We start from the raw sequence: 17,253 nt of genomic DNA, 5'->3' as shown, positions 1-17,253 counted from the left end.
TCTGACAATGCTTAGATGGCGGCCTTCTTGGCTGGCAACAGGCTGCACCCCACTCGCCCTCATCCAAAGCGCCTCTCTTGAGGGGAGCCTCAAAGCTAATTCTCTGGAGGCGCGGCACTCCAGGACCATGCAGCACCACTTGGAAAAACTCTCCAAGCCTCCAACAGGTCCTTTCCAGCCTTACAGACCACTTACAAGACCCAAGTCACCGGGCTACAGCTCTCTTCCCTTCTCAGTCAATCACCCTGCCTTGCAATCTGGCTCCTGAACTCGGAGACTCTCTAAAGTTACTAATGATGCTTCACTAGTGAAGTCCAACAGGCCTTTCTCAGCCTCTCTGCAGCAGCATTCCACCCTGCCGACCACGTCCTCTGAGCCGAGTCTTTGTGGTGCTGCCTTCCTGCCTGGCCATTCCTCCCAAGTCTCCTTATTTCTACTCTCCCCTGCCTGTACTCTTCCTATGGCCATCCTTCTAGTCTCTGAGGTTTGCCACCAGCATGTCCCCCTCGCTCTCCATTCAATCCACTGCCAGCCTCATTCCCGCCCTCAGCCCTCACAGGAGCCCCCTCCTTTCTACTCCCTTCGTCACCAGCTCACGCGCCTGGCCTATTGCAATGACGGGTGCCTAACCAGTTCCAGTGTCTGCCTTCAAAGTCAAAGTGAATCTTCTAAACTGAAGGTCTAAGTAGGTCACTCAATAAACTCTAGGGAATTATCTCTGGAATCAAATATAACATTCTTGTTCAGCATTTAAAATGCCCCATAACCTGGACTCTAGTAATAACTTTCTAATTATTAGGGTCCCTCAACCCAAGTCTCTTCACTTCTAAGTCACATTCCACAGAGGCCAAAGCAAACATACCAAAGCACGTGTCTGAGCGTGTCACCACCCCCCCCAAACCCCAGCCACTCCTGAACAAATGTTTAGCGCTTTCTCTGTTACTTGTAGGATCAAATGTAACTGCCGTGATTTGTCATTTAAGGCCCTGTACTGTTGGGGGTCTGTGAGGATGTAGAGGGCCACCGGCTGTTCATGAGGCCTCCCTGATGGGCGCAAACACCATTCTACGCATCTCTAACTTCCCTAGTTACTCATTAGTCATTACCAGTGTACTTGTGATTGGTGGTAGGTAAGTGCACAGACTGTGCACGCACTGTCCTTGAGCACGGCGTGGGCTATACGTCATTGCAACTTGAGAAAGAGCTCCTGTTATTTACTGTATAAGTAAGCGCTTTGCTAAAAAGAAACGGAGCTGCTGCCATCTTTTCTCCTGCCTCATCAATGCGTGCTCGGAGTGAAAGATCAAGCTGGTCGTGATTCTTCAGGTGATTGGGAAATCCTAGGTCCTAGGCAGGCTCTGTAGCCGAGTGAACCAGCTGTGCACAACACTTTCACAACCTGATCCCAATCTCCCCCTACCTTCTCTAGTCTGCTTACACCTCAGGCCCCTTTATCCTACCCATGGTGTACTCGGCATTCCTGGCCATGCCCCCCATGCCTGGAAGGCACTTTGCCTTCACCTCTGACTCTCACCATACCTTGTTTCCTTCAAAACTCCTAAGTCACACCTTCCACATTACAATTTATCTTACATTTATGATGCACATATTTTTCTATGGACATTTGTTCTCCCTTAGTAGTCTGTACGTTCCTTAAGGACAGACATGGTTTTGTGCAAAATGCCTGGCACAGAATAAACACTTAACAAATGCTTCTTGGTTGGTAAGAACTGGCAATGGGAGATCAAGAGATGGACATTTTCCCAGACCTGTCTGGGAACAACTTCACTGTCCCCCAAATCTTGAATTAACTCTGTCCTCACCCTGCCCTCTCTGGGTAAGTGCCACCGCCTCCTGGAGGCCCTTCCTAAGCCCCTAGCTCTTAGGGCTGGTCACCAACGTCACCTCGCTCTCTAGTCTGTGTGTACCTTTCAGTGTTCCTCTGGTCTCCTTCTAGAATGTAAGCTCCTTGAGGGCAGAGATGGTTATTCTTTTGTCTTTGAAACCTCAAAGTTATCCTTGAGCACATGAGTAAATGACAGGCATTTAATAAAGGCCCAGTGATTATCAAGTGATTACTCCTTTTGTTTTTAACACAGGCCTCTGCTTAATGGAGAAGTGGGGTCATTAAAAGGGTGGCATCATTGCCTAAATGTAATCTGGCCTTTTCTCCTCCTGTTTCTTTTCTTTCTCTTTTTTGGTGAGGCAATTGGGGTTAAGTGACTTGTCCAGGGTCACATAGCTAGTGTTATGTATCTGAGGCTGGATTTGAACTCAGCTCCTCCTGACTCCAGGGCTGGTGCTCTATCCACTGAGCCACCTAGCTGTCCCTCTCTTCCTCCTTCTGGAGTCTCTGCCAATACATCGCATCCTTCATCCACTTGGTTATTGCAGCGCTGGGAGCATTCAATCCTTTCCGAGTGAAAACGGAGGTGATTTATGATCTCCCCTCCCCTGAGACGTTCCAAAGCTTGGGATAGAAAGTTGTGTCATCTGCAGCTACGAGCAGCACGAGGGAATTCCTCTTCCATTTGGACTCTAAGAAGGACACCGTTCACGACAGCAGCAAACACTGTTCACAGGCAACTGTCCCTGTGTTTTGAGCACTGGCTGATGGAACACAGCCGTCTGGTGTTGCATCTCTTACCCCCTTTAATTTTTATCAATGTCTTTCATTTTTACATCACCTTCATCTCTGAGCCCGTCCCTCTCACCTCTCTCCCATACAATGAGACATCTCTTGTAATAAAAAACTTAAAGTAATTCAGTAAAACCAATCAAACCATCAGCTGAGTCTGAAAGCACAGGCACCATTCCACATCCTTGGGTTCCTGCCTCTGCAAAGAAGGGAAGCTGACACATTTTCTCACCTCTCCTTTGGGGGTCAACCTTGACTATTATACCATTCTAACAAAAGCAGACACTACACTTTCATGCAATGTAGGTTATCATCATAAAAAACCTGTACAAGCTGGGAACGCAAGCCTATGGGGCAGCAGGGAATATTCTCTCAGTTCCATTTTTTTAAAGTGGCACTATGGTAAGTTTTCTCCCCAAGCCTTACTCACCCTCCCTTCCCTCAGTGCCCTTAACACTCCTTCCCCTCCAGCAAAGACCTCCTCTATATATACTTGGTCTCCAGGTCCGCTGCTCTTGCCAGGCTTCTCCTGTAGAGTTCAAATGTGGTGGTTTCATCGTAATTGCTGAACAAAGGAGGGTGATTTTTTTTTAAAAATTTGTAAAAATCTTCATAGAGCTTTTCCTTTTTTTTGGGGGGGGGTGTTTGTTGTCTTTTCCGTTTCATCCTTAAATTCGCTGGGCATGACTTTTTTTTGTGGGAACTCTACTCAAGCTTTCTGATAATACTTTCTCCCCCCTCCGCTGCTTCTTGCCATTTTATGAGCTAATATTGCATAGAAACGTCTAGCACCAATCAATCAATAATCTAATGAGGGTGACGCTGAACAAATCTGTACAAACAAGCCATAGACAGGATAAGTATGAAACGATCAAGAGAAGGAAGGCATCAGAATTCAGAGGAGTTAGGAAAGGCTTCCTGGTGAAGCTGGGATTTTAGCTGACACGTGACCAGCAAAGAGGCCAGTAGGCAGAAAGAGGAGGAAGAGTGTTCCAATTATGGGGGACAGCCAGAGAAAATGCCTGGTGCCAAGAGATGGCCAGTCTCATTTGTAGGACAGCCAAGAAGCCTATGTCACTGGATAGAAGAGTATGTGCTGGGGAGTAAGGTGCAAGGAACCTGGCAAGATGGAAGGGGGGCAGGTTATATAGGGCTTTGAATGCCCAAAAGAGCATTCTGTATTTGATCTTGGAGGTGACAGGGAGTTAATGGAGTTAATTGAGTTGGGGGGTTTGTGTGACATGGTCAGACCTGTGCTTTAGGAAAACTACTTTGATAGCTGAATGAAAGATGGACCTGAAGGGGAAGATGAGGCAAGCAGACCCACCAGCAGGCTACAGCAATAATCCAGGTGAAACCAGAGAAGAGATTTGAGAGATAATTGCAAAAGTGAAGTCAACAGACCTTGGCACCATACTGGATTTGGAGGAGAAAGAGAGAATAAGGAGTCCAGAAAGATTCCTAGGGACTGAGAGGGTTTGGGGGTGAAAGATAATGAGTTTGGTTTTGGACATATTGAATTTAAGATGTTGACTGGACATCCAGTTCAACAGGTCTGAAAGGCAGTTGGAGATACAAGATTGGAGGTCGGCAGAGAGACTGGGGTAGTATAAATAGATCTGAGAATCATTAGTATAGAGATGGTAATTAAACCCATGTGAGCTGACGAGATCATCAAGTGAAGTACAGTTATCCCTTACACAATGTGACTTTCACCACTGCAGTTTCGATACATCACGGGTCAGCATAAGAAATTCCATGGGAATTTTTGGGGAGTTTTGCAGAAGGTGCAGATGACATGGTGAGGCCAGCAGATGAGAGAAAAAATTTAGAAACTCAGAAACGTATAAAATATATGTATGGTATTATATGTCAATCCAGATTTTAAAATGAGGTATGGTAAATACCCCATAAAAGAAAAAGAAAAAAATTCAGACCTCTTCTCTGGTATAAAGGGAAGGCCAAAAAATTTTACATGGATTTTCCAGATCATGGAGGACACCATGCCCCTAAACCCCATGAAGTGGAAGGGATAACTGTGGCATAGAGGAAAAAGAGAAGAGGGCCCAGGCTAGATGCCTTATGGGACACCTCTGGTTAGAGGGTATCATCTGAAGGAGGATACAACAAAGAAGATGGAGGAGGAGTGGTTAGAAAAGTGGGAGGAGAATCGAGAGAAAGTGCAGTCCCAAAAACCTAGAGAGAAGAGTTATCCAGGAGAAGAGGGTGGTCAACAGTGTTAAAGGCTGTAGAGAGGTCAAGGAGAATGAGGACTAGGAAAACTGGATTTCACAACTAAGAGATCATCGGTAACTCTGGAGAGAGCAGTTTCAGCAGAATGATGAGGTCAGAAGCTGAACTGTTAAGAGTTAAGAAGACAGTGAGAGAAGAGAGGGTGGAGGACTACTGTCGATGGTCTTTTCTAAGAGTTTAGCTACAAAGAGAAGAGATAAGGAACCATAATTATCTGGGATGGAAGGATCAAGTGAGAGTTTTTTCAAGATGGGGGAGACATGGGCATATTTGTAGGCAGTAGGGAAGGGGCCAGTAGACAGGGAGAGGTTGAAAGTAATTGAAAGAGCTGAGGTGACAGGGCAGGGGCAATCTGTTGGAGAAGGCATGGAATGTGATCGGTTGAATAAACAGAGGAGGTCAGCCTTGCTCAGAAACAAGACTGCCTGACCATGAGACACAGGGGTGAAGGGAGAGAGGAGCAGAAGGCACCTGAGAGTCAGGAGATGAGAAAGAGGGGAGAAGAGGGAGACCATAGTGAATGGTTTCAATTTTTCCAGTAAAATATGAGGCAAAGTTCTCAGCCGGGAGGCTTAAGGAGGGATGAGGTTTGGAAGAGCAAAAGAGGAGAGTGGGAGAGTGAAATGCCACCATCTTTCTCTAGTATTTTACAAAAATGCACACTCTAAACCAGTGCGGCAGGTAACGGCAGTGGACCTGGGATCAGGAAAACCTGGGTTCCACTCCTGCTTCTGATACTGCTGAGCTTTGTGCTCACCAGACCTTTCCAAGGCTGTTTCCTTACCTATAAGATGGGGATAAGTAATAATCGTATTGCCTTCTTTCTCCACACGGTTACTCACAGGCTCAAATCAGATAAGGTATAGAAAAATTTAAATTTAAAATGCCACATAAATGTCAGATACTGTATTTTTAAGGACACCAAATGTCTGTTGGCTGATGCAGTTTCTAAAGTCATTTGATCTTGCCATGACTGATTTACATTCACTAAACTTCCTTAGAGAGCCTAATAATGTTGCTATCTATTCTTTTATTCATTTCCTATTTTTCTGGAACAACAGGTCATCTGAAAAGATTAGGTTGGGGTCACATCGCTTCTATGGCATTCTCATTTTCAGTTTTTATTGTAGCTTAATGCTGATTTTAATCTTTCTTTTTAACAAGATGGTAGCCTGACTGTATAGACACAAATGATGTCCACACTGGTGGACTCACCGTTTTTTGTTCTTAAATGTAACCAATTTCATATTTTATGATGTTATTCTTCGTGTCCAGCATCTTCTAACCCTCTTCTAGAAGAAAGTATTCACTACGAGTACATACAATGTACATATAGATACATACATATACAGACATATAGGCCTGAAGCTTCTGCACAATCTGCAAACCCTTCATCTCTTGCTTCTTAAGTAGAATCACATTTTCCAACATATTTTTCTTTCCTCCCCACGTCCACCTCTGCATAGAAGTTACTGAGCAGCTGGTTACTCTACTTTATTTGGCAAGACGTATCAAATAACTTATAGAACATCTCTAAAATAAATCCTGATGTATGAACACCAATCTTTTCATGATCATCTTCTCATAAATACTTATCAAGAGGAAATCAAGAGCAGCAGAGGGCAAAGGGTCCCATGCAATGACGCTCCTGTTGCCTTGGACACATGGTAAACTCAATCAACTGCCAACATCCTTGTTTTCCTCTCCAAGGAGATCAGAAGCCACAATTCCATTCAGCTTCAGTCTCCTGGTTTTCTTTATATTATTTATTATGGCTATGAATTAAGGGTAGGGAAGGAGAAAGCCTGAGAGGGGGGATTCTATGGCTTCCTGCCATCACAATGCTAACCCTACCATCACCAATAAAAACGACTAACAGCGACAGCACTAAGAGCCCTATAATAATAAGAATCCCACCCTCCTCACTTTCTGAACTGCTGTTTCTCCACTGCCCCCCCCCCCAACTCCCCTGGAATAATATCTTCAGTAATGAAGAATACTTGCGAGGTCAGGACAGACTTCCTTGTCCCCCTTCCACCCGTGATCTGCACAGTTTAGCAGGCACGCTTCTTCCAATTCTGAAGGGCAGGGCAGGGAGAACCCTGGATTGGAAGACCTAGAGCAATATTCCTGTTACACCTGGGTCTGCCTTCACTGGGCAAAATAACCAATTAACAGGTACTTATCAAGGTCAGGCACTGGCTAGTAACAGAAATATAAAAGCAAATCAATCTTTGCCCTCAAGTTACTTATATTCTACTGAGGGGGAACATTTACAGAATGTAAATGTAAATAGTACTTTGGTGGTGGTAGTGGCCATTAACAATTGGGGGAAGCAGGAAAGGCCTCTTAAAAAGGAGGGGGCCTTGAAGGGGCTGGGAAAGGCAAGCATATTCTAGGCACTGGGGGCAGCCTACGCCACGCCAGGAGGCCCTGGGAAACCACCCAGCAGGTTAGTGTGGCTGGAACACTCAAGAGTGTGAGGGGGAGCTGTGTGTGATCAGTTCGGAAAGTGTGGTCACAGCTAGACTGGGAAAAGCTGAAAATGCCTTCAGAGCAGCCCGTGCTTTAGCTGCAAGGATGGAGTGGCCTCACGAGCAGAGGAGGGACATTGTGGGACCCAAGGGCTTTGGGCAGAGGGGGAAGAGACCAGCAAAGGGGTCACTGAGATAGTTCAGGAGAGATGGAGAGGATCTAGACTAGAGCAGAGAGGACAGGAGGAGAGAGAAGGGGAGAGCCACAAGAGAGAACACAGAGTGGAGAAGAGGGCACAGGAAGGTGGCTGCGCAAATGTGACCGGTGGTTCGTGAGCCTCAGTGAGCAGAAGAAGGCCAGCGCCCTGAAGAGAAATGAGGGCATCAGGAAGAAGGGCGAGTGGAGAGGATGGCACTGGGCCTTCAAAGAGATATGAGGGCAGAGCCACTCTAAGTCCATGAGAACTGATGAAATACTGGAAGTGCATGCGGTGAGAGAAGAGGGAGGGTCAAGTACAGAGCACTGGGGATACCCGTGCATCAAGGGCAGGACAAACAAGACTGTGGAGGAGGTCTGCCTGGTGGACAGGAAGAGAGCCCTAACAGAAGTAGGTGGAGAGAGCATCTACAAAGAGGGCATGGTCAACAGGGGTGTTGCAGAAAGGGTAAGGGTGGGACCTAAGCCAGGTCAGATCTAGCAGATTTAGCAGGAAAGCGTTTCAGGTGACTGGAGGGGACAAAAAGCCAGATGGCAGAGGCTAATCACGTGAGGACAGTGGGGACAAGCAACTTTCTCTAGGAGTATGGCTGCAAAAGGGAACAACAGGATGACAGCTAAAGGGAAGGCCTGCAGAGATCTGAACACACTGGCATAGAGCAGGAAAAACGCCAGGGGATAAGGAGAGGCAAAGGTGAAGGCCCCAAGTGCACTTGGCCACACAGAAACAGGTTTTGCGTGACCACACAGATTTGTAGCCAGGGAGTTCTTTTTCTTCAGTGCTCAGTGGGGGAAGGGGAGAGAAGGCAGATTTGTGTAGGTTAAAAGCAAAGACAATTAAGGAGAGGGAATGTCTGAACGGGCAGGAGGGCTTGGGACCAAGCGAACTTGCAGAAGGGTTGTCAGTGGCAAGGATAAGAGTCATTTCTTCCTCTTCGGATGAAAGAAACGAAGAGAAGGCCCTCATGCTGGACGGTCTCATTTTTTTTTTGCAGTGAAACAGGAGGCTAGGGTTTCTGCTGAGAGAAAAGGGAGGAGACAGTAACATCGGTGGTCTGAGAAGGGGAGAGAGGGTTGGGGCAGCTGCTGTGGAGAATGAGGCGGTTGACCAGGAAAGAGGAGAAGGATCCCCACACAGCGCAGGGTGGTTGACACAGTGGTGGCAGACTTCAGCCAGCACGCATGTCTCACTTCCTCTGTCACGTGTGTGCTGAGAGGCACAAGGGCTGGAGGAGAAAAGCTGACCAACACCATGTACCAGCCTCGTACGAAGCCTTGGGCCTCCTCTCACCCGGGCCCAGTGAGGAGCGCTAGCTGGCAGGGTGGCCAAGGAGCCAGGGCATCACGTTCCTGTGAATGGAAGGAGATGGAAGGGTCCTGCCAAGAATGTGCCTGCTGTCCAACGTGAGTCACCACCACCTGGACAAGGAGGCCAGTGCCGGGTGGGTGACAGGGCAGCTGCTGTCCCAGCCGTGCGGTGAAGCTCATGGCCCCTTTCCTTCTGAGAGAACCCTAGCCAGTGAGAAGCTGGAGAAGCCAAGCCTCCCCACTGCAAAGCCTGCAGAAGCCTGGGGACTACTTCTTCCCTAGGGTCTGCATGAGCCACTGGCCCAAGAGGTTCACAAATCCAATCTTCCTTTCCTCGAGACCTTCAGAAACCAGAGTGGGCACTGACTAAGGGCGGCCGATGGACAGAATCACTCCCTCACTGCCCCTCCGACAGCTACGTGGCCGACAGGAAAAGCTGATGTTCTTCCAACAAAGGAATGTAAACACCAACCGGCTGGCACACGAATGAGAAGCCTGGACTCCTGATCACCTTCTGATATTCTGTCCCAGTTTCTAGTTAAAAATCCCATTTGTTCCTTTCCTTGCTTTCAGTTAGGGGCCTGAGAGGCAGAAGGCTGGGAAGAATGATGAACACAGCCTGGGCAGCCTGAGAGGAGGTCATGGTAAGCATCATGGAAGCCTTCTCCCCGGCCTGGACTCCACGGCCCCCCTGCTCCCTACACATAGACCTCATTCTGTCTGACTCAAAACCGTTCTTGCCCACAGCATGGTTCCTGAGCAGATCTGCCTGTGCGTGCCTGTGGGTGTGTGTGTAGTTCAAAACAAGCAGGTAAAGTTGGGCCGAGATGGTGCAAACCAGAAAAGAAAAGAAGCCGCGCTGCTGCTCACCCCCCCGCTCCCCGTTGCCGCCGAGTCTTACCTGAAGTGCTATGAACGTTGGTAAAGGAGTTGTCAGAGGCACTGTAGGGCCAGGCACCAGGTGAAGGCAGCGAGGTGTTGAGGGAAGAATTAGACCCTTTGGCCACACACGGGATAGAAGAGAAGAACATGAGAAACCAAGTTAGGTCAGGAGTGAACAATCAGAAGCCACAGCCGCTCGGCAGAAGGAAGCAGACAGTTCACACGAGCAGTGTGCAAACGTCACATGTCCTGGCCTTCTGGAAGCCAGAGAGCAGCCACACCCAGCCCGGCCCCCCAGTCACCTGTGGCGGTGTCCCGTAGAAGTTGGTGGTCAGTATCTACAATGGGAGATGTGGCTGGACCCCCGAGCACACTTCCTGGGGTCACGTAGGGGTCAGACTCAGGGTCGATGTTTTGTATACCTTTCCATGGCACTCCCGGTTGGAATTCTAGGACAAGAAGGGTAAACACAACACCATCGGGTGGTCACGAGAAACTGACAAATGAATTTCCAGAAGGATTCCCCAGAAGCCTGTTGTAAATTAGCAAGTTCCTAGAGTCTGAACCAACTTCCTCATGGATTTCCGTGATCCAAGTCTGCAGTGTTTTTTATCTTCATGTCCTGGCTTCTCTCTAGGAGCTAGAGTCAGGGTTAGAGGCTCCTTCTGGGGATGGGCTGTGGCCCGAGTGTCAGGCAGTGACAGGAGAAGTCACTTAAGAGCCCCCAGATCTAGGGAGAGAACAGGCAGCAGAAAGGCAGAGGGCGAGTGGTGGGTCCAGAAACAGGACAGAGGAGGAGGCCACAGTAACCTCAGGCTGTCTGCTAACAAGACCCTTCTGTGGGGTGGACGGATGTGCGGGTAGTGATTTTAGCTAGTCTCTGTATTAGGTCAGAGTGGGGAGTGGTAAATTTTTAATGCCCATGTGTTTAGATAACACAGATTGAATCAATGACGTCCTGGGACCTGATGACCTGGTACCATAGGGTGGAATGGTGGAGGGACTTGGGGTGAGACATACAAGTCCTGGCTGGGCCCTCTCCTGGGAGGGACTCGCCTACGCCTTACTTTTACCACCAGTACAACGGAGGCAATCCTCACATGACCCGCCTCCAGCTCTCCTAAGGAAAGGAGGGTGCACGTGCTCAATCCAGCCCACGTTGCTGAGAGCCTCAATGAAATCAGGTAAGGAGGATGCAAAGATAAGAAAGTACGGAGCCTCCAGAAGGAGCAGGCGGGCAGACCTCAAGACTCTCTCTTTTAGCTTACTCTACCTTCAGGTCAGATCTCCTCCAAGCCTGGGGTTGTGGAGCCCATGGTCCCCAAATGGTTCATCTAAGGTGGTGGCCCTGTCAGGCTGAAAAGGCTTATGATCCTTCACCTTTACCATTAAGGCCCACGGGCATGGAGTCTGGGTCACACTGACCTTTCCACAGAAACACCAAGCAGCCTGATTTTCTTTGCAAGGACAGCCAACGGCATGGGCATCAGGGCACCCTGAGATCGAGCCAGGTGTCAAACTCAGACAGAAAGGGAAAAGTCCTAACTTTTCACTCCCACCGTGCAAGCTGGCCACCTCAGGTCTCAGCTGTGGACACAAAGTTCACAGGGGGACCAAAGCTATGGACTAAACTCAACTTCCCTGACCGCCACCTACAAGGGGATGTCGCACCTGACGCTCACTCCTCTAGACGCATGCTGGAGCCATGGCTGGCTGCTGAAGGCCCCACAAGCAAGTCCACCCGGTGCCCAAGTCAGCCGGTGCTGCACGGGGTTCATGCATGCCACGGTGGAGAGGCAGGTGCAGGCCCTTCGACCCACCCTGACCCCAGCTCCTCCAGGGCCTTCCCTCATGCCTGGAGAGGCAAGAGGCTGCTCGTGGAGTCAGGAAGACCTGGGTGGGAATCCTGCCGCAGACAGTCTTCAGCCATGTGACGACTCTGGGCCTCAGTTTCCCCACTGATGGTCTCCAAGGTTCCTTCCAGCCTTACACTATGATCCTGGAGCCCATAACCGCATATGGCCACGCTGCCTCTGGACTTCCTAGCTGCGATGAGACGGATGCCTGGGCCTTAAAATCAGCGACTAGTGACTTTGGAACAGACCTTACAAATTATCTGCCCCGACTTCTGATCTACAACTCCTGTCCATCACCCTTGAGGAGAGGCATCTCCTGGCTGTCCCCTCCCTAGGCCCAGGGGTCTCATCACCAATGTGCCAGACTCATCTTCCTCATGCACTGTTCTTTTGCTCAAAACTCTTTATATCCAGGGTGGCTAAGTGATGCAGTAGATAAGAGCACTGGCCCTGGAGGCAGGAGGACCCGAGTTCAAATGTGACCTCAGATTCTTACTAGCTGTGTGACCCTAGGCAAGTTACTCAATCCCAACTGCCCACCTCCCCCAAAACCCTCTTTAGACCCAAGTTTAAAATTGTTGGCCCGTTATTTTAGGCCCTCTACAATCTACTCCATCCTTTTTGCCTTATTTCATACTAGCCCCTTCCACATTCTCTACACTCTGGTCAAATCCAACCAAACCTGTTGACACTTGGAGCTTGTCTACCTCTCTTTGTTCTCACTGCACCCCAATTCCCAGACCACCCTCACCCCACAAAAAACTCAGAGTTGCCCTCTAGTGTCCAGCCCCCAAACAGCCTCCAGGCTGCATCAAAGGACTCCCTCCAGATTAAGGTTATCTCTCTCGGAAGGCCAGAGGGAAACCTAGGCCATCTAATTCTAGGCCTCCAAGCGCACGTAGCACTTCGGACTGCCTGGGTACCTGCTGAATTAACAAATTAACCCGAGGTGACCTCATTCCGCAGTGGAGGAGCTCAGACTTTCTCCCAAAGGGCCTAAACCAGTTTAGAAGCAAACGCTGCTTTGTCCAGGGTGCATCCTGGGGCATACCTGGAGGCCAACTGGCATGGCTGGATTTACTTCCAATTTTATTTGTCGGTGGCGATTTGGCGGGTAACCAACTATCGCCAGCAGGCCCCGTATGGCCCCCCAACGTGTCGCCCGGGAGGATGTCAAACTGGTTGTATGGCGATCCTCCTCGAGTTTTTCCGGGGGGTACTATGGCGCCTGGGAACAGAAGGAGACAGAGAATTCACACCCAGAAAAGGCTAGAGGCAAAAACGACATCAACAAACATTTTCTAAATTACGCACGCTCTTTGAGAGAAAGTTAAAGGAGACGTTACCAGCCTCACCTCCCTCTCTGACAACTGGTTCTGAACCATCGATCCAAGAGACAAAGCCAGTCAAACTTCACATGCCTGGTTGTCTTTAAGGGTGGACTCTACAGCCCTGTCCTCCCTCCCTACAGCCTGGAAGTGACCCTTCCCCGAGCACTCTGTGACCATCTCTCGTTGGAGGCGCATGGCTAGGTCGGCTGTAACACATGGCTTAAGGGGGGAGACGGGCTGCAATCTGTACGGTTCATGCAATGAAATTAAGGGGGAGCTGCCTGAGCTCCACCAAAGTTATCTGTTCACCGACCAGTGTCTGATTAGGCAACCTCGACTTGAAAGGGTGAGCGGTGCAATGGAAGCTCTATAGAGGCAGTTACTGGGAGAACCAGACACGGTGCCTTTCCATGCAAAAGCAGTGAGACAGAATTCTTGTGTCTGCTTGACCCCTCCATGAGACTATGTGAAACCAGGAGCCTGGGACAGGAGGGACCAACTGATCCTAAGTGCTCCAATGTGAATATCCCATGCCAATGTGCCCACCTAACGTGGCAGTCTCAACGTGCCACATGAGGAAGCAGAAACAGCATTAAGAAAAGAGATGGGAAAAGGGCCTGGGTCTCCAGAGGAGGCCCCTCCAGAGGTAAGGCACGACAGGGCAGCATCTCAAGGCAGCTGAAAGATGCGAGCCTGTCCAAAGTTTAGAAAAGATCCTGGCGACCACGAGAACATAAAGCATGAGTCCTTTCTCTTTTCTACCACATTTTCAAGCAAATCTCCTTCACACCCTGCAGGCTCCCAATGGTGGGAGAAGTGAATGGGCTCCCCGAGATGGTGCCCACACAAGGGGGACTCACAGGGGACTGAAGACACGGACGATTCAGCATCGACCGCTCTTTGGCGGTCGTGGACAATAAAAGTGCCTGGCTTGCTTGGCCTAGCAGAGCACTGGCTTCAAGGGCCCCCCAACCAAGAGTCTCCCATGCATGTGTCAGTAAAAGAAGGTTTCTGTCAAAAACAGGCCCTCCTGTTAGGAAGGGAGGATGCTGCTTGGCTGCCAAGTCCCAGGCAGAGGGGATCTCACCAAACCAGCTCTCTTAACTCTGTTCCACACACAGGACACTCCACTTTCCACCTCCACCCCTCCACCCACCTGTGAAGCTTAGCTCTCCAGGAGGCCTTTCCTGGCCTCTTTACTTGCCAGAGCCTCCTGTCCCGCCCCCAGACTCCAAAACCGCAGTGTAACAATTTTCGTGTTCCCATATCGGCGTGTAGTCTCCTCAGGCTGGCCTGTAAGCGCCTTGAAGGCAGGGACGACTTTGTTTTCACTGTATCCCCCTCCCCCTGTTGGGGTGCTTGGGTGCTTGTACTTGGGCCGCCATTTCTCCCTAGCCTCAGGAAACACCGTCCCTTGATAATCATTTAAGATCAATTGAGCCCCAAGAAGGCCCAAAAACCTAAATTCATCTTTTTCTCTCTGAGTGAACTAAAAACACCCCTTCCTGTGTCAGCAAATTCCAGGACCAGACAGAGCTGATCAGTATTCTTCCTGTTTGTTATCACGGGGCCCAGGATGTCCAGGACCAGATACTCTCTTGAATAATGGGACTTTTCTTATCTTGAGTTTCAATTGAGAGCTGACCACTCCCTAACCATTCCCTAATCCCACCCTGAATCCTAGTTAGCATATTTGGCATATATTATGTTTTATTGCATTTTATCCTATATAAACTTTAACTGTACCTCTCTAAGGTTGCAGGATCCTTTAAGAATCCTTGCCCGCTGAAAAGCGTAACCATAAATCTTTGACACCTTGAATTAAAGAATGCTTGAGTCTGTGAATTCATTCCAGACGACCCGTCCTGTACTCCGGTCTTTGAGGGGTCACAACCTCTCAGCCTCTCAGCCTGCAACACACCCATCAGAACGCCTGGCACACTGAAGGCGCCAAACACACGCTTGCTAACTGGCAGAATGATAGCAAAGTCCTCCAGACGCCCATTTGTGGAGGGCACTATGCCCTGGAACACCGCAGAGCCTCCCGAAAGAGATCCACCATCACCCAAAAGGCTCAGGCCCATGTCACCACATGAGAAAAACAAGCCAGATGAAGAACGGCCCTGCTCCATGCCTGGACATCCAGCTGGGCAGCCAGAACCCACAGAGGCAGTCCACTCGTGCTCACCCGGGCCTGGGCAAGGTGCAGACTGCAGCAGGAGCGGAATGGGAGCTGCCTGGGAGAGCTGGTGGGGAGCCTGGTTGTGACGCCCAGGCTTCTCCGGGAGACAAAAGTTCATGTCTTATTTTTCAATTTTGGAAATCTGTTTTCCAGAAGTTGTCTTTATGTTTGATTTTCTTTTTTTTTTAAATGTTGCTTTTCTATTTTTTTTTAAAGTTACAGTCCCAATTCACTAACTTTTTTTGTCTCTTTTGTTAATGAAAAATATTTAAGAGGGGAAACTCCCCCTAGGGCTTGCCTTGGCTATGGGTGGGTGGAGTGGCCAGTTGGAGGTGGAGTGTCTTGGTCAAGGATCAGCACAGATGCCAGTGCCACTGGACTGTGGAAGGCGATGAGCTTAAGAAGACCGGAAAGGTAGGAAGGAGCCTGATCCGGAAAGGCTTTACACATCAAAATCACCATTTTATACTGGCTCCTGGATGTAGCAGAGAACCACGGAATTTAGTGGCTGATGCGGTCAGACAGCTGGAAGAAGGACGGCCTAGAGTAGGAAGAGACTAGAGGCACAGAGGCCGATCAGAAGGCTGTTACAATCATCAAGGTTCAAGAAGACAAGGACCTGCATGGGGGCTTGAGGTCTGGTAAGCCGTCTCACTGCTTTTAATGGAACTGTCTGTCTCTCATTTCTGTGCTTTCTTCTTTAGGAACACATTTGTCTCCATTTAAATTGGGATCCTTTCTTCAAATTCTCTTTCGGTGATAATACTTTTTCATGACACTGTGGTCAGGAAAGGACACGTGTGCTACGTTTTCATGCGTTTGTTCAGGGTGGATCTGAGCACTGTGTGTGTCTTCTGACTTTCACTCAGTAACCGCCAGAGCGCTCTCTTCATCAGTTGTTCTACAGTGCTATTCGAAGCCCTTCCCTTCTTTCCTGTTTATCTCTCTGTTAGATTTGGTCAGGTCTGAGAGGGAACATTGAGGGTCCCAAGTATCACAGGGCTCCTTCTGATTTCTCCCTGTAACTGATGTACTCAGGTGCCATGCCATTTGGCGCACACGTATCCAATACGAATGTTACTTCACTACCGATGGCGCTTCTCAACAGGACTTATGTTCTCGGCTTATCTCCTTTAACTATGTTTATTTTTACTCCTAACTTGCTGATAGCCACTCCTGCCTTTCTGAAGTTGCTTGAGGTAGAATGAATTCTCCAGTGTGGCCTCATGTTCACTCTGTGAATTCTAATTTTTCAAGTGTATGGAGACTTTTTTGGACTCTGCTTTCTAATTCATTCCTCCATTTTATGGGCAAGCTCATCCTGTTTATATGCAGAGTTATTGTTCATTGTGTTTTCCTCTCTACCATAAACTCTTACCCTTTCCCCTCTTTTTGCCACTTATATCACTGACTTTTTTCTAAAGAAGGCACTTTTCCTGGTCAGTTGTTTTTGATATTAGATACCTTATACATTTTTCTAATTTCTTCAGTCTTCTGACTCTGTTCTAGTATTTCTTTTTGCTTCATACAATCATTGGGTTTTATTTGTCCTGTTCTGTTTATTCAGGGAGTCCACTTCTGGGGTGTGGATTTCCACTTTTTTTTCTAAGTGATTTATTCTCCTCTTGAATTTTTTCCTTAAGAGCTATTGCTTTATTTCTTCCTAGTTACTCTTGGAGTCCTTGGGGCTAAGTCATTCTTTTCTCTGAGGCTCTACTGTGGCGCTATTCTCTGTTTACAAGTTGGGCTTCTCTTGATCCATAATATTTCTTCCCTGTGGCTCAGAGTTTTCTTCCATTTCTTCCTATCTCCATCTTCAGTTTCTGGATGGGACTATGTACCAGAGTCCCACTGTCCTGAACTTTTGGATGGAATGGGTTGGCCCTATTTGGTCCTTTCTCCTCCGCAGTCTAGATGTTATTGCCGCTGTGGTTCTGGGTTGGGTGGCAGGAACTAGGTACTGCCCTCTGCCTCAACACCTGGCTCCTGCCTCCTTCTCTGCGTGAGTTTTAGCCTCGGCTCAGAAAGGGCTCTGGTCTCTCCTGACGCTTGTATAATCTCGAGCTGGGAGCTGTCTCTTGTCTCTTTTGTGACCTCCTGCATTGTCTCCTC

At 48.7% G+C, this 17,253-nt stretch overlaps 1 protein-coding gene across 1 annotated transcript in view; it reads right to left on the bottom strand.

The window, feature by feature from the left end:
* Nucleotides 1–17,253, bottom strand: part of TNRC6B (trinucleotide repeat containing adaptor 6B) — a 225,325-nt gene that overhangs the window by 7,375 nt on the left and 200,697 nt on the right. Inside the window, 3 exon segments of the mRNA XM_078147524.1 lie at nt 9,792–9,887; nt 10,075–10,221; nt 12,680–12,856. Of these exon segments, the coding sequence (XP_078003650.1) occupies nt 9,792–9,887; nt 10,075–10,221; nt 12,680–12,856 (420 nt within the window).

Source organism: Phascolarctos cinereus, unplaced genomic scaffold (genome assembly GCF_003287225.1).
Source record: "Phascolarctos cinereus isolate Bilbo 61053 unplaced genomic scaffold, phaCin_HiC Scaffold_1;HRSCAF=81, whole genome shotgun sequence".
Lineage (NCBI taxonomy): Eukaryota > Metazoa > Chordata > Mammalia > Diprotodontia > Phascolarctidae > Phascolarctos > Phascolarctos cinereus.
The sequence above is the reverse complement of the archived record's forward strand: the minus strand, read 5'-3'. Positions and strand labels throughout refer to the sequence as shown.